Here is a 23,152-nt window from a genome sequence, read left to right on the forward strand (position 1 = left end):
TAGTGTCAATCACAAACCTCATAGATATCGAAACAAACGCATAATACAATATCAAACAGTCTCAGCCAAACATCAACATATACTATATTTCATTTAGACATTTGATCGAACAATTAGTGTGCGTTCTAAACAAGTTTCTTCATTATACAGACTTTTCAATTTTATACCTAATTTAAGGTATCCAAGCTATATACATACATATATATATATATTATACATAAATTCAAATATCAATCAAATAAATAAATAATCTAATATATATAAACCAGAATATGTCATAGCTCACACACAATAAAGCAAATAGATAGAGATTATAAACTCACACCTTATTAATAGTCTGACGACCAACTGACTAGAAACGAAGAATGGCGGACGTGCGGCAGCGATTATGGCGGAGGTACTACTGAGATGACGACCGATATACGCCGGAGATATGGCAGATAGACGACGCCGATGATGGCGAAACCCTAGAAATTAGTGGTGTGAAATTTGGAAAGTAATTGAAAAGAGAAAAATGAAGGTTTGTGAAATTGGTGAAGTTTAACGAATGTTTTAAAATACTGTTCGGAAATTAGTGTCTGGTGGAGCTGCGATCTATGAGATTTTATTGATGATGATGAGTTAGATCTGCCATTTTAAGCGACGTGTTTGGTTTGGTTTGGTGAAAGGTTTGAGCACAAGGTATTGACCATGATATTAACTTCTTTTTTAAAAAAAAAAATATATGTAGCCATATTTCTTTATTAATTTATGGAAATAGAAAAGTTTTTTTTTTTTTTTTTTTTTTTTTTTTCATTAGGCAAAAACAACAAAAATTGCTATGGTAAGTTTATAGAAATATTTTTCGTTTTACATCAAATCAAATTATTAATAAGACATTATGAAACAAGCGACACCATTAGCGACAAGTTTATAAAAAGACGCAAATTAATGACATCATTAGCGATGTGGATCCATAAGTCGCAATATTAGCGACGACGTTAGCCATGTGTTCAAAGACATCGCAAAATAGCGTCTTAATTTGCTACAACATTTGCGACATCGTAAACTAGGAACATTTTGCGACTCGGTTTTCGACTTGAGTTGCGACGATCAAAACCAAGGTGACGCTAAACGAGTCTTTACTTGAGTCTCAAAATAGCGTCTTTTAATAGTGTGTCGCTAAGTTTGTCTCTAAATGGTGGTTTTCTTGTAGTGGTCAAAACTACAAAAGAGGTTAATTTATTTATCCGAAAAATCTTGGGATGTTACAACTTTGTCAAATCTGAGATCGATTTTCTATATTCGATTTTTATTTCTCGGTTCCTTTCCCAATGTTATTAAGTTTACTTTTTATATTTTCCTAGATGTACCTTATGCTTAAAAAGTAGTATAATCCATGTTTTCTTCGAACATTCAGTCGGTTTACGACATCAAGGAAACCTCACCGTATAATGGTGAAGCCTTGCACGTATCCTAGACAACGAGATCTTGATTATGGACCGTTACAAGTATTCGTAGGAATAACCTGAAGACTTACTATCCTTAAAAATCGAACTCAAGATCTTGAATAAAACTTAAGATGTCTCTGACTAGTTGGACTGGTCATCATTAAGTATAATCCATGTTGCTTTTTAATATGTATATAATAATTAAAATGCCCCGTGTGAAATGGACCCACATGATGAGTCCTATAAATTCTCTACATGCGTACATAGTTATTACTAGTTAGGTTATAGTTATAGTTATATAGCTATATACATATCAACGCAAAATAAGGGAGAGCTATATTATCTTCAACATGGCGGATATATTTAGCACTACCGAAAATAATCTTAACTTCAATAATAAGAAAAATATTATAGGTGGTGGTTTAAGGGTTTATTCAATGTGTGGTGGTGCTAATATAAGTGAAGTTGAACATGAGATATCTAGAAACGGCAGTCAATATAGTCTTACCACCGGAATATTACCATCTCTTGGTGCACGTAGCAATCGCCGTGTTAAGCTACGGAATTTCATCATCTCCCCTTATGATCGCCGTTACAGGTATCTCTATATCTCTATCTATCTATCTATATAGATATAAATATACGAGTTAAAAAAACTGATTCAATAGATCTATCTATATATATAAATCTACTGATTTAATATCTATCTATCTTATATAGATAAATCTATATATTTACATATTTGATCAATTTAATAAAAGTATTGCATCGACGTACACATGTTACATGTCTATATAGCTTCTTATTTAATCTTGACCGTTTTATACACATTTGAGGTGATTCGAAATAGATCAGATAAATGCAACGAACTTCAAATATTGGCATTGTATATATTTACGACAACACTTATGGATGTTTACATCTGAAAAATTACAATTCAAATATCGGTATTATATGTATATGTTGATATATTAATTTATTTACATAAAATTTATATGAATGTTACATCTGAAGAATTACGATTATTAAAATATACGAAATCAATAAACATACACCCAAATCTTATGAGTTGAATATAATCGGGATTTTAAAAAATAGGAAATAAAAAGAAGCTAAAGATATATGAGTACGTCACGGGTTCCTACAATTATCCCGTTTATGATAGACCGCCTTTGAAAGTATTAATTGAGTCCGTTGGGGTAATGGAGTGGTGATGTCAGCATATATTTTATTAACATGAAAAATAAACCGGTTAGAAACACTTTTGATTTTACTTAAGATCTTGGTTTGGATTTTCACGGATGGCAAAATTTTAGAGTTTTCTCTCTTAATACTTGTAATGGCTCATAGTTGTTTAGGATCCATGTAAGGCTTCATCATTATACGATGAGATTTCTTCGATATTGTATACCGACTAAACGTTCGAGAAAAAAACATGAAAAATATACTCTATTTAATAAATTATAACCTTACAGTCTCTTTGATTCCGAAATAATGGCAGAGATATAGATAATAAAAACTAACATTAATACTTATAAGGTTTTAGGTAATTTAAATGTATATATTTATCGTTAAAAAAAGGGCAAAATACAAAAAAATATTATAAAAAAAATAATAATAATCAAGAAAAGACCCATTAATATAGTTTACAGAAGAAAAAGAGAAAAAAGAAATGCCAATGTATTATTTTGCAAACATATTACTTTCTGGTTTAGTGGAAATCGAATTTAGCAAAATCAGACTGTATCAACTATCAATTAATTACTACCTTTTTTTTTTTTTTGAGGACCATGCTTTGAAAATCCTTTTTCACGGATAGCATGCTTTTATCATCAAAGTTGTATCATCCATAAACCATAAAGTATTAAGAAATTATAAATTATATATATATATATATACACACATAGTGATACAGGGATGGATTAATTTGAGAATATCAATTCGTGACATACAATGTATGTGTGTTATTGAATTATTGCGGAAAACATACTCACGTGACATAGTTAATAACTTGTTAAAATGGAAATATGATAGAATTAGAATAAAAGTTATATAGTGCGTGATAGAAAGGATTGGTTTGGACTTTGGACGGAGAAAATTATAGATTCTGTTGCCAACCATGGAGCTTTTTGGTCATCTAAATTCATAAAAGGTGATAGGAATCTTGGGTTGGTTTTGAATGGTGCAGAGTGCATACTACAACTCTACAAGTAGAAGAGAAATTCCAAAAGAAATCATGTACCATTTAAACATAAGTTTTTGATACGAAAGATCTAATTTTTCATTTTAGTATTTTCCGTATATATATATATAAATATAAACTAATTATAGGTATGGTACAACTCATTGATAATTCTAAAAATTAGTTACAAACAATGAATATTTTATTATATATATAGCTTTATTGTTATCATATTTCTTTTTTTCAATAAAACACCGTCACCTCTAGTTCAAATCTATAAACCCTTATAAAGGGTATTGGTTTTAAGAAGTTAAGCAATTTTTTCATTCCTATAATACCCTTCTTACTTCTATTGTTTTTTACACCTCCTCAAGTATCTACCGAAAGTACCCTTATCAAAAATTTAAACCCACAAAATACACAACATCCTTCTCCTTCGCATTCTTCGATCACCACCACCACCTTCATTTTATATTGTACTCATCTTCTAACCGCTGCAACGTGCGGGTACTATGCCCGTTTTATCTATCACAACTAAAGTATTGACATCTTATCTGTAGTGACGGATACATATATATATTTCTGGGTATGCTATATTTAGTGTAAATAGGTTCACAAAATGTTCACTTTTGAGGTCAGGTTTTTTTTAGTTCAAAGTATTCCCTATTACTATACTATTCATTTAAGTTTCTATTTCTAATGAGATTGATAAAGAGAAAAAACTTAAATGAAAAAAATATATGATATCTTTTGATTATTCAAATTATTGTTCAAAACTTTTTTCTTTCCATTTTTACAAAAAGTAGGACGTATATTCATTTGAAGTCATTTACATATATAATCCTCACTCAATAACTTTCTCTCTTTCTTTTATTTGCATCCTCTTAATAGTATTCGTTACAACGTGCGATTACAATGCTAGTGACAGTTAATGGAAAACGAAACGACTATTTGTTATGAATAAGTGTCTAATCTTTGACCCTTTGTGGAAGTAAAAATGAAATTGCATTCAAAGACTACCCTGGAACTGGAAAGTCAAATTCTAATCAAACTTACGCGTTGTGTTACTTGTGTGTAGTGGAATCTTTGTGGGTGTCCTACCTAGACTAGATGTCTAGATATTTATGCCTATTGTTATCTACCAATAGTTTTATATATACATTATAGAGAAATCAAAATATGCAGTCAATTACAAAGAGAAATTTTAAAACCATTTTAATTTATACTTTAACCTTTTTAGTTTAATAAAGATACAAAATCCCCCTTGATTTTTACATGAACCGTAGCCAACATCCATGCAGTTAACAGCAGGGATGTTTAGCCCCTACATTATACTCTCTCCGTCCTAATTTAAATGTCAAAGTTTGACTTTCTAAGTCTTTATTTCGTAACTTTGACCATTAATATTATTCTTTGTGTTTTATAATACTTGACGAAAGTTATATCATTAAAAATACATTCAAAACGTAATCGATTCATGTATATTACATCAAATATTACATAACACAAATAGAATTATAGACGGTCAAAATTAACCATGAAAGACCAAAAATGTCAAACTATGACATTTAAATTGGGACATAGGGAGTATCGAGTAAAGGAAAATATTAACGTGTATAAAACAAAATATATTTTTAATATCAAATTTTCATTTTTAAATTTACGGTAAATATACAATTATTTAATTCACCTTATATGTAACCCTCAATACTTCGTTTAACAAAACCTAAAATAAAAACGATAATAAAATTCAAGTTTAGATCCTTTTGGCACTCAACCCCTTCGTATAGATGTATCTTCATTTCAAATGAATACTACTCCATGGATATATCGGTATAGATATCTAAAATAAGTCAAAAACTATTATGATCTTAAATGAGTATTTGTTCTTTTCTTGATTATTTCAAAGTAAGTTTGTTGATTGACTAGTATCATTATACAACCTAATAACATACATATGTCTCAATATGAGATTTAAACTGTTATACCCACAACATGTTAGTTGGTTTTGTATGTTTGATATTCATTTACTTTTACTGCGTTTCTTAAGCAAGATTAAATTTTTCAGGACATGGGAGACGTATCTAGTAGTTTTGGTACTCTACACAGCATGGGTATCCCCATTTGAATTCGGTTTCCTTGAACAACCAAGAAGACCACTATCAGTCATTGATAACATTGTCAATGGGTTTTTTGCCATTGACATCATACTTACATTCTTTGTAGCATATCTCAATAAAAGTACCTATCTTCTTGTCGACAACCCGAAGCAGATTGCTTGGAGGTATGCAAGCACTTGGTTGATTTTTGATATCATCGCTACGATCCCTTCTGAACTAGCCAACAAGATTGCTACTAGTTCCTTGCAATCCTATGGATTATTCAACATGTTTAGACTATGGCGTTTGCGCAGAGTTAGTGCCTTGTTTGCCAGGTACACATCAGCTAATATGGAGTTGTTCATATAGTTGAGGATCACCCCATTACTCATCACCCATTTTGACCTATGATCCTCTATAACCAGTCACCCAACTAACTAGCCCTTATTAATATCCCTAAACTCGTACTGTATCAAATAGGGAGAAAAAAAAATATTAATGTGTTTTTATTATAAAAATATAAGTGAATAAAAATATTTTAAAATATATATAAATAATTCATAAAATGAAAAAAACAACAATAAAAAAAATTTTAAATCATATCAAAAAGAGAGAAGGAAGGAAATATTGGATAATAATCTATTAATCCATGTGTCAATAGTTACGTATATAAGTTTAGGGGTCTAATGTGTCAAGAATAAAGTCTACAACCGAATGGAAGTTATTTTCTGTTATAGGTAGTTATGTTGTGAAGGGACGTGACTGTTAGAAAAGTTGTGTCTATTAGAAAGTCATACCTATTAGTGAACCGACATGATGGTTCGTAGTGTCTGTTGGAAAACTATATATATGTGTGTACCGTCCATTTGTAAAAACAAGAAGAACGCGTCGTGCGTTCAAGTGTTGTGAAATAAGAAGATAAGGTTAGTGTGTATTGTTCTGTGTTCGTGAGTGAGAGGGACGAGGGACCAACAGTGGTATCAGAGACAAGGTCATTCGAATCAAAGACAGAGAGCAGCGATTCAAGGAAGGATCGCTTAGAAGAAGAGAGACAGAGAAGAAGAAGAAGAAGAAGAGAACTGATTTGATTCAGGGAATCAATCGAGAGAAAAGTGATCGAAAGAAACCGATCGAAAGAAAAGACAAAGACTAAGATCAAATTGATTCAGGGAATCAATTAACAAAGAAGATTGAATCAGATTAAGAAAAGATAAGAGAAAAACGTACCGTTTGTGCAAAGGAGAAACCGCCGCCGTCGTGCGCTTGCCGGAGAAGACAAAGGAGAAGAGTAACCGTCATAGAAATCGACTAACCACCACCATCGGAGAAGAAAGGAAAAGGAAACCACCGCCGCTGAGTATTTGAAACAAAAATCAGACCCACCATCGTTCGATTTGAAGACTAGAATTGAAAGAAAAGGGATTAGATTGTAGCCCTAATTTACGTACTGAAGAAGAAGGAGAAAAAGCATCAGTTTATTTGGAAATAAACTCAAAAAGAGCGTGTCTTTTTTTTAAAGAGGCCGCTGGTTTTTTTTTATTGGAATTAAAAGGGGCCATCTAAAAGCCCACGACAACTAAGGAAGCCCAATTAAACAGGTTCTATATCTTTTCTACATCCATAACTTAATATTTATTAGAAGAAGTAGATATAGATATAAGAAACTAGATTTTGCAATTGCAAGTTGTTTGAAGAATTATTGTGGTTAGACGAAAGTTAAGTTCAACGATTGTTAGAATTATCTTGTTTTTAGAAGAAAACCAAATCGAAAGGATATGGCGGGAGATAAAGATGGAAACAACAATCATGTTGTTGTCATACCGTTATCATCCTATCAATATCCAATTCTAAACAATACGAACTATACGTTATGGGCAATACGAATGAAGAAGATACTTTTGGCAAATGGAATATGGGATATAGTAGAAGGAATGGGTACATCAAGAGAGGTTGATATAAAAAAGGATAGTTATGCATCTGCATATCTATTCCAAGGATTGCCCGAAGATTTGCAAATGCAAGTTGCGGGATGTGAAACAGCAAAAGAAATTTGGGACTCATTAAAGTCTAGATTTGTTGGCACAGAAGATGTTCAACAAGCGCACTCGCAACAATTGAAATCAGAATTTGAGAGACTCATTATGAAAGAAGATGAATCAATAGATTCATTTGCCGGAAAGATGATGAGTATCATCACAAAGGCTGCTACATGTGGATTGACGTTTGATGAACAAACGAAAGTACGAAAATTACTCAACGCAGTACCAGATAAGTTTATACCAATAGTGGCAACCATTGAAATGGTTGTTGATTTTAAGGAAGTAAAATTGGAGGAAGTTATTGGGAAACTTAAGACTTACGAAGAAAGGCTTAAGTTTAGAAAAGAAAGTGGAGAAGATAATAGTGAAAAGTTGTTGTTCACACGTCAAGGGAATGGCAGAAATTATGAACGCAACTATGGAAATAATAGAGGAAGAGATGGTTATCAGACTCGAGGAAGAGGTCAAGGAAGATTCGTAAGAGAAAACAAGAATGAAGATAGTTATGATAGATGGAAGAAAAGCTCTGGAGATCAAAACTATCCAAGAAGACAACTTAAGGACATACAATGTTATAATTGTCAAGATTTTGGACACTTTGCTGCAAATTGTCCAAAACCAAACCACAAAGAAGAAAGAGCGAACCTTGTGTTCGAAGATGACGAACCAGCGCTATTGATGGTTACTACTAAGGATGAAAAGGAGACAACATCCTTAAAACAAGAGAAGCGAAGAAATGAAATTCTCATTAAGGAAGACGAAATTCCAAAAGGAAAGTTTGAAGAGATGAGATCAGAAATAGAAACTGACTTGAGAAGTAAACTAGAGTTTTGAAAGTTTGAATTACTCCAAGACTTTGAGTTGGAGAAACAAGAGTTTGAGAAGAAAATGAAAGATAAAGAGATAGCATTTGAGAAACAAATGCAAAAGGAGTTAGAGAACCTGAAGAAGATAAGAGATTGCACAAGCAAAGAGATAAAAAGGTTAAAGTCAGAAAGAGAACGGTTTGAGAAAGAAAACCATGAAGTTGTTTCAAGAAAGAAACATCTAGAAGAAGAACCTAGAATTGACGATGGTGAATGCGATAAGCATCAAGAGTCGCCATCAAGATTTCAAAAGGAAAGCAAGATTGAGAAAGACATCAAGTCAAGAACCAAGAAAGTTGAATACGAAGATCGTGATAAAGGAAACATATTGTTGGAGATTCAAGACTATGAGATAATACAAATGATGGAAGATACCGACAAAGTTAACAACAATGATCTAGACGAGATTGAAGACAAGGAAGAAAGTAGCCAAATCAAGGAAGAAATTCAAGACATACTTCATATTAAAGATCAAGACAAAGAAAGTGGAAACAAGCCAAAGTTCAAGGATAAAGACAATGAAGCACTTGAAGAAGTGAAGGCATGGATTAATAAATTAGGGGGGAGTATTGGATAATAATCTATTAATCCATGTGTCAATAGTTACGTATATAAGTTTAGGGGTCTAATGTGTCAAGAATAAAGTCTACAACCGAATGGAAATTATTTTCTGTTATAGGTAGTTATGTTGTGAAGGGACGTGACTGTTAGAAAAGTTGTGTCTATTAGAAAGTCATACCTATTAGTGAACCGACATGATGGTTCGTAGTGTCTATTGAAAACTATATATATGTGTGTACCGTCCATTTGTAAAAACAAGAAGAACGCGTCGTGCGTTCAAGTGTTGTGAAATAAGAAGATAAGGTTAGTGTGTATTGTTCTGTGTTCGTGAGTGAGAGGGACGAGGGACCAACAGGAAAATGAGTTGCTGAAATTTATCCTATTCTCATTTTTGAAAAGGATGTTCGCAAATTAACTCAGCCATAAATTAATACATGCACTTACAAGTTACAAGTAATGTGTCCAAAACACGATCTTTGTTCCAGTAAGGTTCAAAAAGAGCACAAATCACCTTAACGCCCTAATTACTAATTCTTCATTTTCTTATGTTTTTGGAAACAGATTGGAGAAAGATAGGAACTTCAACTACTTTTGGGTTCGATGCGCCAAGCTTGTTTTTGTAAGTACTAATTACAGGTGATGCCACAAAATTCAACCTGAACCAAGTCTACATTTCAAATGGGCTAACATTGTAAAAACATGATGATTATAGGTTACTCTCTTCGCTGTACACAGTGCCGGGTGTTTCTACTATTATCTTGCTGCCAATTATCCTAAAGCTAGCAATACGTGGATAGGATTTAATAATACAGATTTTAAGGAACAGAGCTTGGGGATCCGTTATGTGACATCTATGTACTGGTCCATCACGACACTAACCACCGTGGGATACGGAGATTTGCATGCACAAAATCGAAGGGAGATGATTTTTGTCATATGCTACATGCTTTTCAACCTCGGATTGACATCCTATCTTATAGGAAATATGACAAACTTGGTTGTACACGGCACGAGTAAAACTAGACAATTTGTGAGTATAATATTGTACTTAAATATTTGTTTTGTGTATGGATTTATCATTACTTTTTTCTACTGATGGAGCTTCTATATATGTAGAGGGACACCATTCAAGCAGCCTCCAGTTTTGCTCATAGGAATCAGTTGCCCGTTCGGTTGCAAGATCAGATGCTTGCACATTTGTGTCTCAAGTTTAGAACTGATTCAGAAGGACTTCAACAACAAGAGACTATTGATTCGCTTCCAAAAGCAATACGATCAAGCATTTCTCATTTCCTTTTTTACTCGCTTCTAGATAAGGCCTACTTGTTTAGGGGGGTGTCCAACGACTTGCTCTTTCAGCTGGTACGTTCTGTCCAACATTTATACGATATTGAGAACTTTTTTAATATTATAGCAAATGTCGAACATTTTTAATAATATAACAAATGTCGATGAATATGAAGGTTTCAGAAATGAAAGCTGAATATTTTCCTCCAAAGGAAGATGTTATCTTGCAGAATGAAGCGCCGACAGATTTTTACATTCTTGTTACTGGAGCAGTGGTGAGTGTTGAATCTTGTATTCTGTACAATGTCCTAAAAGGAATTGTTGATATATTATATTGGTTGTTAAAGTCACGCCTAATGATTTAATAATACCTTCAGGAACTACTTGTTATGAAAAATGGAGTTGAACAGGTTGTGCATGAAGCAAGACCTGGTGACCTCTGTGGTGAAATTGGGGTTCTTTGTTATAGACCTCAACTTTTCACAGTTCGCACTAAAAGATTAAGCCAGTTACTAAGGTTAAACCGAACAACATTCTTGAACATTGTTCAAGCTAATGTCGGAGACGGGACAATTATCATGAATAATCTCCTCCAGGTTTGTTGTAGCTCTTCTCCGATCTAACATTTCACTGTCTCTATTACATGAAAACTGCAATATTTCTGTTTCCGTGACTCTTAAGCTAATATGTATGATTGCTAATTAAACTCTACCTTGAGACTCTAAAATGTTGTATTATTAGTTGTATATCTGAAATATTATTGTTTTTTTTTTTTTTTTCTGGGAGTAGCATTTGAAAGACGTAGACGATCCACTTATGGATGGAGTGTTGTTGGAAACGGAGAACATGCTCGCTCATGGTAGGATGGACTTGCCCCTAAGTCTGTGCTTTGCCACACTTAGAGGAGACGATTTGTTGTTGCAGAAATTGTTAAAGAAAGGTCTTGATCCAAATGAATCGGACAATAATGGAAGAACCGCTTTGGTATGCATATCTATATCTATACTACATTATTTGACCTCTTTTTATTTTTTCAAAAAAGAATTTGATCTACATAAACTACTCTTCTCCTTTATTCACTATCTTATATATCTCCACCTAATATACCAATAATATCCTTAATTATATTATTTGCAACATACATTATCAACCCTTAAAATAACTACAATATCTCCTTTTATATCAGTTACTTTTATATAAATAATCAAACCGCTACCGCCACTGTTGTCGTCGCCACCACAACCCGTCGCCATTGCCGTCGCCGCCATCACATTGTCGTATCTCACGGGCATATGACTTATCCATATTCACGGGAATGTTTACTACCTCTATACTACTCCCTCAGTCCCACTAAATTTGTCGTGTTTTAAATTTTCGAAGTCTTCGTTTGTACACTTTGACCTTAAAAGTTTTGATTTATATTACATAATATTTGATGATAGGTATATATGAATTGATTGAGTTTTAAATATATTTTTTATTGGTAAAATTTTCAATCAAATATTATATAACACAAATCAAAATAATTAAGATCAAAATTTATAAAAAAGACTTTGAAAATTCAAAAAAAGACACATTTAGTGGGACGGATAAAAGTGTGATGATTTGAATTTTCAAAGTTTAACTTTTACAATTTTGACCAGAAATAATTTTCTTTTTGTTAAATGATACTTGATGAAAATTATATGAATTGACTGTTTTTTAGAAGTGTTATCCATGATATATTTTTCACTAAGTTTTATATAACACAATAATGTATATTTAAGATCAAAGTTTAAAGATTAAGACTTTGAATATTCATATTAAGACACTTTTAATAGTATAGAAGGATTATATATATATATAGGGTTTTATTAATTGCAACCCTTAAGAGTGTCGTTAAGGTACATTAAATAGTTATGCACCTGATATAAACTGTAGCCCACAAGGTTATAGTTAAAGTGTTGGATCAGGCCCCCAATTACACTCACAAACTCACTTATATGTTATATATATATATATATATATATGCATTTGTAGAGATAAAAGATAAGAGAACTTGCAAAAAGGAAAAGCTTACATTACTTTAATAATAAAGAACATGGCTATATATAACCTACAATACATACGGTTACAACTTGCTAGTTACCACCTACTACTCCTAATATATAGCCACTAAATTACTTGCTAAATATTCGGTCAAACTAAGGCCATTTCTTAACTATATAGGTTATGCACAAAACTACTAAATAACTTACTATATGAGCAAGCTAAACTGACTAAACATACTTCAAATAAAATATTAGACTCATGCTACTTGAAACCAACACTCTGACTTGTTGACCCGTCAAGATTATCCCAACATTCGCCCCCATAATCTCAACGTCTCGGTCTTTCTACACGAACACATGCTCGCTCTTGTAGTGTTGTTGATTCAGTTTCAACTTGCCTCTAACCAACTTGCAAAACAAAACTCAACCCACTTGTTCTTGAATGCTTGTCATACTACAACTTCTTTTCTTTCAATTCTTTCTTTCTGGTAACGATAACAGCAAAAATTTGCAATCTTCTTTTCTTCTTCACGTGATGTTACTTCAACATATGAAATCCATGACTTTATATCTTGATTTTAGTGACTCTCTCTTTCTTGGACAAAGACATAACACTTTGCATGAATATACTTACACTTCTTTGACCCACTGGCTTTCAATATATCCCTTTTCTTTTCTCAACTTAAACCAGATCAATCATGTTTTTTTTATCTCACATATTTCTTTTCATAGAAAAACAACCAAGAAAGAACACCACCTCTTCAAACACCTCACTTCCTACGTCTTCTTGTCAGCCACTGATTGTGCACCAAACCGCATAGTGATGATGATTCCGGCAAGAGGCTTCGATCTTGAGAAGATGATTGAGGTTTAAAGGTTGAAGGTGGTTTGAAGAGAAAACCCTAAAGGGTTTTTTCGGGTTTGTTGGCGATTCCCCGCAGGTAGGTATGGTATACCTTTATGCCAAGTGTGTGTTTATGTGTGAGGCGACTGATTTGTGATCATGCCGAATGAATGGGGTTTCCCCTCCTTATATAAGAGAGGGTAACTTGGGGAGGAAGCTAGGGTTTTGGCATATCTAGGATATGTTTATCCGATTCAGTTGCCATCATTATCCATTTATAATTGGGATATGATTTACTATATTTTAGGAAAGGATTTAGGTTCATCCCTAACCATTTAGTTATTATTAACACCTCCAGCATAGGCCCTTCGTGTAGGTGCTTCGTAAGGAGCACCCTTTGTACTATGGTTCGAAGGGGTACATCGTCAAGCCCCCAGTCTAACATTATAGACTGTTAAGGCTATGATTTTAGACTATACTTCTCCATCTTCTAACTCTCCGGTCTTCATACAATTTCGTTTGAATAAGCTTTTGCTCGGAGGACTAAAGATGCTCAATTTTGATAGATCTTTGGTACCATCCAATGTCGATTTTTTCTACATATTTTCTTTCGAGTGACAAGTGGTAATAGTTGATAAAACGGTTGGGATGAGGCTTCGTTGTCCGCGTTATTATACCTTTGAATTGTTTTCGTCTCTATTGATCACTTCTCGCTCAGATAACTCTCTTTCTTTGTGTAAAAGTGATATGCGAATGGTGACTTTTGTTAAATAAGATAAGGGAGTGAGCGATTTTTGTAAGGTACTTCCACGAAGGCTCTTTGATATGGTTTTACTAGAGATCGACTGTTTTGTTTTAGGGACCCTTGATCTTCGAATTTCACTTTTTTGCGCGATAGTGGATTTACGGGGATCATTGAGTCTTGTGATAGAGGAAATTGGGAATGTATTTATGGATGATCATGAAGTGCTATGCTTCTGGTGGCATGGTGTCCTTAGTGAATTAGTGCACTTTGCTTCGTAGGGTGTAGTCCCTTTGAGCAGCGAAGGCTATCTTGGGACGGGGTCTTTTGTTATTGCATTTTTTTTGGATAAATTGATGGGAAACGTGAGCGTCATGCATGGTGGGTGGAACTAGGCATAGTAGTTTTTTGGGGTGGTGTGGAGGTTAGGTATTCGTAATGAGAGAGTTTCTTCTTATCGGTCTTCCTCATAATGAGGTAAGCTTCGATGTATCTTCTCATTTTTCTGTTATGTTAATAAACGGTGTTGTACCCTTCAAATCAGGGGTTGTATTTCCGTTGTATCGGGTTGTTCCACTTTTGTTGCTTTGTTCAGTAACTACCTGCGTTGATGAGCTTGATGTTCATTACTTTTACTTGTCAGGTGGTTGTGTCCTTGTTTCGTAGACCACATGGTTATCTTCTTGTGATTCCTTCCATTGATGTAGGGTAGAAGTTGCAGACTTTAGGAATTTTGTTTCTCGTTATGTGGAGAAGGCAACGCTTATGTTTTAGAGTTACGTAGGATATGTTCTTCATATATTGTTGATTCTGATGTCTTTGGATGACTATTCTCTTCTTGTAGTTATTCAAGAAGGTGCTAGAGGTATTCTTGTTGTCATGGGAGGTTTCATTGGAGTTCCCAAGGAGGGATCCCACTTTTCTCTTTCTGATTTTGGTAGTGGTTTATGTAGGCCACTATCTTTTGTTGACTTTTTCAATCTTTTTTTATGGGCTACGGGTGATGAACTATTCTTTATATATTCGGAAGTCATTTTGAAGATATATTATGAAGGGTTCATCATTCAGAGCTACCTTTTTATTGCTTTGAGAGTTGTCTCTGGAACTTCGGGGGCGCATGTATGGCCTCCGTATGGTCATGTAGAAGTTTGCTAGAAATTGAAGGTCTTTTCTTGTATGTGCACGGTATCATCATTAGATTGTTTCGTGTCTAATGCTTTTTTGGGTTAGTTTGGTAAAACTCTGCATGGTATCAAAGGCAACCACCTTCGTCTTTTTATTGCATGCTCCGTAGTAAGATATTTTTACTTACGGTTAGGCTTTTGTAATGGAATGCTTGGAAGTGTTATTTCCTCTTTTCATTGTTGTTATATATATATATGTTTGTTTTTTTTCCATGTCTCTTTTTTATATATGGTCCCGAAGGATCTTCCTAAGGTTTCCGTATTTATTTGTGTTATAATTGTGTGTGGTTGCGAAGGGTCTCCCTTCGTTGTTCCACGTCTTTGTTGTGCGTTTTGTACCTTAGGACAGTCTTTTTCGGTCTCTGAATTTAAGCTATGTGGGCGTCCCCTTGAACATGCGTTTAATTCATGAAAATACATCTTACGTGGGTAAAGGAAATGCATGCGGTAAGTAGATAGAACGATAGGGAGGGACCCTTCGTAATGGTAAGTATAAGGGTGTGTTCACCGCTTTCTGACCTTAATAAGGCCATGAGTTTTACGACATGGGCCACGTAGGTCTCGTATGTGATTTTGGTGCCTTCGAGGGTGGAACCTTTATATCATGCCTATTTTTAATCTCAGTACTCACATATGGACGACTCCATAAATTAGCCATTATGAAGCTTTGTCTAAACTTGGTAGTTAAGCTATTACGTCATTTAAACAACTGTCGGATGTGAGCTGAGATCAGAGAGTTAGCATAATATCTAATAAATACTTATATGGTTGGTAGGTTGCACCATTTTTGGTATAAATCATTGTGGTCTTAATAGGACCGATGTTTGGCCAATTGCGGAGGGCGTTGCCTTCCTATTTTTCAATGGCCTCCTTATTTATAATTTATTATTAATATGAGGTTTTCTCCGTATTGAGTGAAAGGTATCTGCTATGGCAATCTCTTACATTTGAATATATCATTCCATTGAAGTATTTGATCTTGTTTTAAATGGTTTCTAGTGTTTGTTTTCTCGAAGGGGTATGCCCTTCGTTTTATGATTCTAGAGTGTGATCTAGGCTCCTATAGGTTTAGGAACATTAGTGCATGGTTCCGAAGGCAACCACCCGCGGAATTCCATGTCTCACATTTTATTGCCTCAGGATTGTATCCTTGTGGCTCTAATTATATGCTATTTGAGCGTTTCTTTGTTATACTTGGATTTCTGTAAGTTTTTAGGGTAATGTCCTATATTTGGCAGTAGAGTTTAATTGATGCTTGGTTACGAGGCTGAGGCCTTGGTAACTATTTGAGTAAGCTCTTCTAGTAAAAGGTGTTGGAGGATTTTGTCTGAGTCCCTAAGTGTCTCAACGAGAATGGGACGAGGACTTCTTCGACTTATACATTGTGTAAGGTATTGTTGGTAAGGGGTAAATCTTTCGATATTCAGATGTCATAAAGGAATTAATGCGGCAAGTTGTATATGACCTTCTAGATCTACGGGAAGGTGTATTCGTTAGGCCTCTCGGGCTTAATGGTAGTGACAAAACGTTTATTTGTTGACCTCCGTGCTTGCGGAGGGGCGTTATTTAAAAGATTTATGGGATAGAAGTATGAGTGATAGTAGTCTCGACCTTCATAGGTTTAAATAAGACTTTTAATACAAGATCGTAGGCTCATGGCCTCTGATATATTTTGGTTTCGTGTTTTCCCCATGGTGTATGAGTTTTATGTGCTTGACATTTATCTCGATCATATGTGTATATGCTCCTCAAGGGCACATTAGTTTTTGGGTAATAGACCTGTTTTCAGAGTTTTACGAAAGAAAACTATTATACCCGATAATTTTGCTCTACGGAGGTTGTCTGTGGCTTTATCTTGACGGGAATATTTTAGTATGTCAATAATTTTTAGGGATTGGCTTTATAAGGCTTATGCGTTACGAATTAAGTCATAGGTAACCCGTGGTATATGCTTTAGACTATCATGTAGGTGACCATTTATATAAGCTATATATACCTTTAGGCAAAATATAAAAGATCATGGCTTTAGTGCATACTTTGGGGTTTTAATGCCTATAGAGTTTGGTTGGAGAGTTTTTACCTCACGTTTTGAGCTTTATGGAAATAGATTGCAGATGTGATCCTTTCTAGTGTAGCTCTGTGACTAGAGAGAGTGTCAAAGAGATTTGTGAACCTGGTTGCGCGAAGTTACCGAAGGTTATGTGAGGTATATACCATCACGCACCTAGTCTAACTTTATGGGCTGCTAGGGTCGTGATTTTAGACTTAATGTCTTATCTTTTGATTGCGCGAGTTTCTCGAATTATTGTATCGAATCTACTTCGGCTTCCTAATGTTGCTGAAGGTTGTCGAAGGTCTCCGAAGCTCGCCAAAGGCGGTTGAGGGTTTCCGAAGCTTATTGAAGGCTGCCAAAGGTGTTCGAAGCTCATCGAAGGCCATCGGAGGTTTATGAAGCTTGTTGGATGCTATCGAAGGTGTCCGAAGCTCAACGAAGGTTGTCAGATGTTTTAGGTCAAGCTCTCTATCTGGATCTTCATCGGAGAAGTTACATAGCAGACCCTTCATATTGATCTTTTTCTTTTATCATAAGAATTTATTATTACTATTTTGTACCATTAAGATGGTTTTGTATAATAGAAGAGGTTGTAAGAGATTTATCGTTTTGCATCGGATTTAGATTTATCTAAAACCGCATGATGCATGGAAAAGTTGACGGCTTGTGAGCCGTCGTGTGTTATTCTTAAATAAAAGATTTTTTCTTCTAGACATTGGTCTCATATATGGACCATTATGTATGATAAATATAATATCTTGGGTATTCCAGAATGTTGATAGTAATTATCGATGCTAATGCATGTGGCATATATTTAAGGTCGATCGCCGCGTATTATTGCTGTGTGTTGTTGTTTTATTATTATAACTATAACATATATATATATAGGTATAGGTATATATTATTAAGATGGTTGTATCTTATACCAATGAGGTATATATTATTAAGTCGGTCAAAAATATCAAACTAGATTATCAAATCCGACTATTTACGATTTCATAAATTATGCGTCATCATGAGCAAGTATATAATTTTGAGGTTTACTATGCATATACGTATGCATGTAACCTTTTTATGGAAAACCTACTAAAGTTGTAGATAAAGAACTTTCCTTGTTAGTGTTAGTTAAATTCAAGGAGTTATTCAATATATGAGTACTTGGTGTTCAATAAAAGTTGTTGATGACGGTAGATTAACATACATGTATTGCAATCAATTAACATCTATTAATTGAAGTTTAATATATCTTAATGTGCACATGTATATCTATTCTTACTGATGGCGTATCCGTACTACGCTACGAAGGGTCTGCCAAACAAACAAATATTACCCCGCAGGATCGCGAAAGAGCTTGCGGGTGAAAGGCACCCGGTTGGAAGTAACACTTAAACAAGGAAGAGATCACCTAAATCTCTTCCTCCCTAAATTAAGGACGATTGGTTCCAAATTATTTAGGAAATTAAATCTATTCCTAAGAATGAGGAAAACCTATCTACAAAGGAGTTCTCCCACCTTACGGACTTCTGGTCCTATAAAAGGGATACGACGAGATAAGAACACAACACACTTCCACTTTGATTAGCGTAAAGAGGCTTACACTCTACCTACTGGGAATCGCTAGCAATCAGAGTCAGAAACATCCCCCATTTATCCTTAGCGTGATCCGGTGTACAAACACTTACTGTCAGCAACTAGCGATTCTTCTAAATAATTTTACATAGGTATAACAGCTGATAGTATTTGCAAGAATATAATAATTGTACCTATAATTGGCGCATGGTGTGAGTATAGGTGAACGAGGAGATACTTACATACGAATCTGATTGCAGAGGAAAATCGTCTAAGAAAAACCTTTTATCCGTTTGAGCTTCTCTTTACAATAATCTATCATCGTTTTAGTTTGGCACGACAAATCATAGTGTGGTTGGATTTTTGATATGAATCCGTGTGGGGTTCCACGGATGACGCCAAATGATTGTGCACCAAACCGCATAGTGACGATGATTCCGGCAAGAGGCTTCGATCTCGAGAAGATGATTGAGGTTTAAAGGTTGAATGTAGTTTGAAGAGAAAACCATAAAGGGTTTTTTAGGGTTTGTTGGCGATTCCCCGCAGGTAGGTATGGTATACCTTTACGCCAACTGTGTGTTTATGTGTGAGGCGGCTGATTTGTGATCATGCCGAATGACTGGGGTTTCCCTTCCTTATATAGGAAAGGGTAACTTGTGGAGGAAGCTAGGGTTGGCATATCTAGGATATGTTTATCCGATTCGGTTGCCATCCATATCCCTCTTGCTTGCCATCATTATCCCTTTATAATTGGGATATAATTTACTATATTTCAGGAAAGCATTTAGGTTTATCCCTAACTAACTATTTATTATTAACACCTCCGGCATAGGCCCTTCGTGTAGGTGCTTCGTATGGAGTACCCTTCGTACTATGGTTCGAAGGGGTACATCGTCAGCCACCATAGTCCACCACCGGCTATTATTTGTCTTAACACATAACATGTTTTGCGCACAACACTTTTGCGATTCGAGCATCCACGATCATAAAAACAAATGCACCAGCTACTTTCTTTCATCCGCTAAACGAAACGAATCCAAAGCCGCTTGTTTTGTCTCGACCTTTCTTTTGTGGTGACTTACCCATAACTAACGACGAAACTCTCTAAAACTTTAGTACTTCTAACAGCCATGAGACACTTGTGTTCACCCATCACCCTTCTGTTCTTCTCCACCTTGCTTCTTTCTTTACTTTCTTACGGGATCCCTTTTCTCTTGCTATTCTTGCTACTTGCTGCTTGCTTTTGCTTTCTTGTCGCGACATTCTTTCTTTCTTCTTGCTGATCTTGCTACTGCTACATGGATTCAAAACAGAACCAGCGGCTGCTGATAATTGACGATGAGACCTACATGCTTGCTGCTGCTCTTCTTTTCTGCCCTGCAGAGAAGGGGCTGCTCTTTCTCTCGCCACCGACTCTCAAACCGGCCCTTTACCTCGACCTTTGTTTGATACCAAGTGTAGGATCAGGCCCCCAATTACACTCACAAACTCACTTATATGTTATATATGTATATGTATTTGCAGAGATAAAAGATAAGGGAACTTGCAAAAAGGAAAAGCTTACATTACTTTAATAAAGGACATGGCTATATATAGCCTACACTACGTCACTACATTCGGTTACAACTTGCTAGTTACCACCCACTACTCCTAATATGTAGCCACTAAAATACTTCCTAAATATCCGGTCAAACTATGGCCACTTCTTAACTATATAGAACATGCACATAACTACTAAATAACTTACTAGGGGTTGGGTATTGTAAAACAAGTATTAAATTAAAACAAATAAGACAAGATCTTGACCCTTAGATCATGGTTAAATTGATGCACGAAGATTCACAAAGCAGTTGATGCACGATGATTTTCATGATGGACAGTGAATTTCAATGAAGTGAAACCTATTGTTTTATTTGTTTCACTTTAGTACTTGTTTTATTTTACCTAAAACCTAACTTACTATATGAGCAATCTAAACTACTAAACATACTTAAGATAAAATATTAGACTCATGCTAATTAAAACCGACACTTTGACTTGTTGACACATCCAGATTATTCCAACATAAAGTGCATTAAGTAGTTGTGTACTTCATAAAATTTAGAGATAGATTTTTGACATAATAAATATAAGTTTTAATTCACGGGTGCAATTATCACTCTCTTTGTTTATAAGGCAAGTAATTAATATGCAACAAAGTTAACATTCAATAATCTTTTAACAATAAAAGGAATTTCATTAGCTAACTTAATTTTATAGCTAGAGACCTCAATTACGTTGTTACCCTTAAAATGTCGGATTAGGATCCTCTATAGTTGATCCAACTTTATAAGTTGGATTAACTTTAATCCAATGGTCAAGATTAAAATTTGATGCTTAAATTTTTACCATTGGATTTAATCCAATGGTTAAAATTTTATAGTTACATGATCTCAATCTTAAAATGTCTATTTGCTGGAAATTTTGATCTTTTTAGTGTAATAAAGTCGAGAAACTATCTACGTAAACTATATTAGCGAATTGTATGCATTTCTAGTATACACATGTCTCAACGTGATTTTATGTTATTATCAGCACATAGCTGCGTCAAAAGGAAGTGAGAACTCTGTTCTTCTGCTGCTTGATTATGGGGCAGACCCCAGCTGCAAAGGTAGTTCCTTTTCTCCTTCTTTAAAGCAAAATACAAAGTTAATCTTTCGTTCAATTCAAGGGAAGTCATTAATTCTTTTGGGAAAAAGACTTTTGGGTCTGAATGATTTTAATAGACCATTGGAAGCTACAAATAATTACTTGGTTGGACCTGATCTTATATTTGACATGTTATCCATCTGATGTACTCATAAGGTTTCCACCTCTTGTATTAATAGCTACAAGAATATTTTGGTACTTGGTTTACATCTATAATGTTTTCTGAATTTTACAAGTTCTTGTACATTGACCCACAGATTCAGAAGGGAACGTTCCATTGTGGGAGGCTATGATAGGCAACCATGAGATGGTAGTCAAAGTGTTAGCAGATAACGGTGCAAGCCTATCTTCTGGTGACGTAGGGCAGTTTTCGTGCATTGCATCTGAGCAAAACAACTTAAATTTACTCAAGAAAATAACACGCCATGGAGGGGACGTAACTCGTTCTAGAAACGATGGATCGACAGCTCTTCATGTTGCAGTCTGTGAAGGAAATATCGAAATCGTGAAATACCTATTAGACCAAGGAGCCAACATTGACCAACAAGATCATCAAGGATGGACCCCCCGAGACTTGGCTGACCAACAAGGACACGAAGATATAAAAACCCTCTTCCTGACTGTAAAGTTCACAGATGACCAACAGCTCACCAGCACGACTCCACTCGTCTCAATCCCCGAGGAGAAAGATGCACATGATTTTCTACACGTGAAGTTTCTCGGGAGGTTTAAAAGTGAGCCAGCAATATTCCGGCCAAGTTCACAATATGCCGATGATGGATCTTTGAGTCGACATAGGAGAAGAAAAGGTGACAATTTTCACAATTCTCTGTTTGGTATAATGTTGAATGCTCGAGAGGGGGAGACGAGTATAGACTTGTCCCCGAGGCCCAAAAGTATGACAATTGTTGGCAAGAGGGAAATCCATGGTAGGGTGGTTGTAAGTTGCCCCACGAAAGGAGACATTGCAGGGAAACTAGTTTTATTACCAAAAACATTCCAGGAAGTATTGGAGATTGGTGTAAAAAAATATGGGTTTTTGCCTTCAAAAGTTGTAAACAAAGAGGGGGCTGAAGTAGATGAAATAGAAGTAATTAGGGATGGTGATCATCTAGTTTTTGTGGGGGACTCAAAACAGACAGTCCAGGAATCAGATAAGCAAGATGGTAAAAGCCAAAGATAACATTAGAATATAGTTTTGTACTTTCTGTCGTAATTGTTAGATTGGCAAGAACGCAAGGTGGTGAAATCTAACATCAGCATCCAATCTTTGTAATCATAAATCTCTTTGTTTTGTAATATGTCAGCGCAAGCAATTATATAAATCTGTCACTTTCTTCCTAATACAATGCTGCTAGTGATTTTCCACCAAACACAGACTAGACCTAAATACCATTTTAGGGGAAGTTACTAGGATGGGAATACCCATATAACAAAAGACATCGCAATGATGTAAACACAGATAACTACCTCAAATGTATATCTATTTATATGTTATCTATAGTTGATGTATATGTATGATATACTTTTTGATGGTTCACGAATGTACAACTTATGTTACAGTTAAGCTAGACAAGA

At 34.9% G+C, this 23,152-nt stretch overlaps 1 protein-coding gene across 2 annotated transcripts; it reads left to right on the top strand.

Annotated features, from left to right (window-relative positions):
* The first annotated feature begins 1,717 nt into the window (after window positions 1–1,717).
* LOC122606245 (potassium channel AKT1-like) lies at window positions 1,718–22,920 on the top strand. 2 transcript variants are annotated; one of them, XM_043779206.1, is made up of 10 exons: window positions 1,718–2,028; window positions 5,681–6,046; window positions 9,739–9,796; window positions 9,890–10,207; window positions 10,294–10,539; window positions 10,641–10,739; window positions 10,842–11,060; window positions 11,254–11,448; window positions 21,461–21,536; window positions 21,832–22,920. In XM_043779206.1, exons 1-10 carry the CDS (start codon window positions 1,781–1,783, stop codon window positions 22,755–22,757), a joined length of 2,751 nt encoding a protein of 916 aa, XP_043635141.1. In that variant the 5' UTR covers window positions 1,718–1,780; the 3' UTR covers window positions 22,758–22,920. The 2 variants fall into 2 exon arrangements, with proteins under 2 accessions (XP_043635141.1, XP_043635151.1); XM_043779216.1 differs by lacking the exon at window positions 5,681–6,046.
* Window positions 22,921–23,152: the final 232 nt, after the last annotated feature.

The sequence above is a fragment of the Erigeron canadensis genome, chromosome 1, assembly GCF_010389155.1.
Source record: "Erigeron canadensis isolate Cc75 chromosome 1, C_canadensis_v1, whole genome shotgun sequence".
In the NCBI taxonomy this organism is placed as follows: Eukaryota; Viridiplantae; Streptophyta; class Magnoliopsida; order Asterales; family Asteraceae; genus Erigeron; species Erigeron canadensis.

Bases quoted from the DNA above. Each gene is read 5' to 3' on its own strand.
- LOC122606245 (XM_043779206.1), top strand. From the start codon at position 1,781: ATGGCGGATATATTTAGCACTACCGAAAATAATCTTAACTTCAATAAT. The intron at 9,797-9,889 runs GTAAGTACTAAT...TGATGATTATAG, and splicing joins GATGCGCCAAGCTTGTTTTT to GTTACTCTCTTCGCTGTACA. The intron at 10,740-10,841 runs GTGAGTGTTGAA...TAATACCTTCAG, and splicing joins TTCTTGTTACTGGAGCAGTG to GAACTACTTGTTATGAAAAA.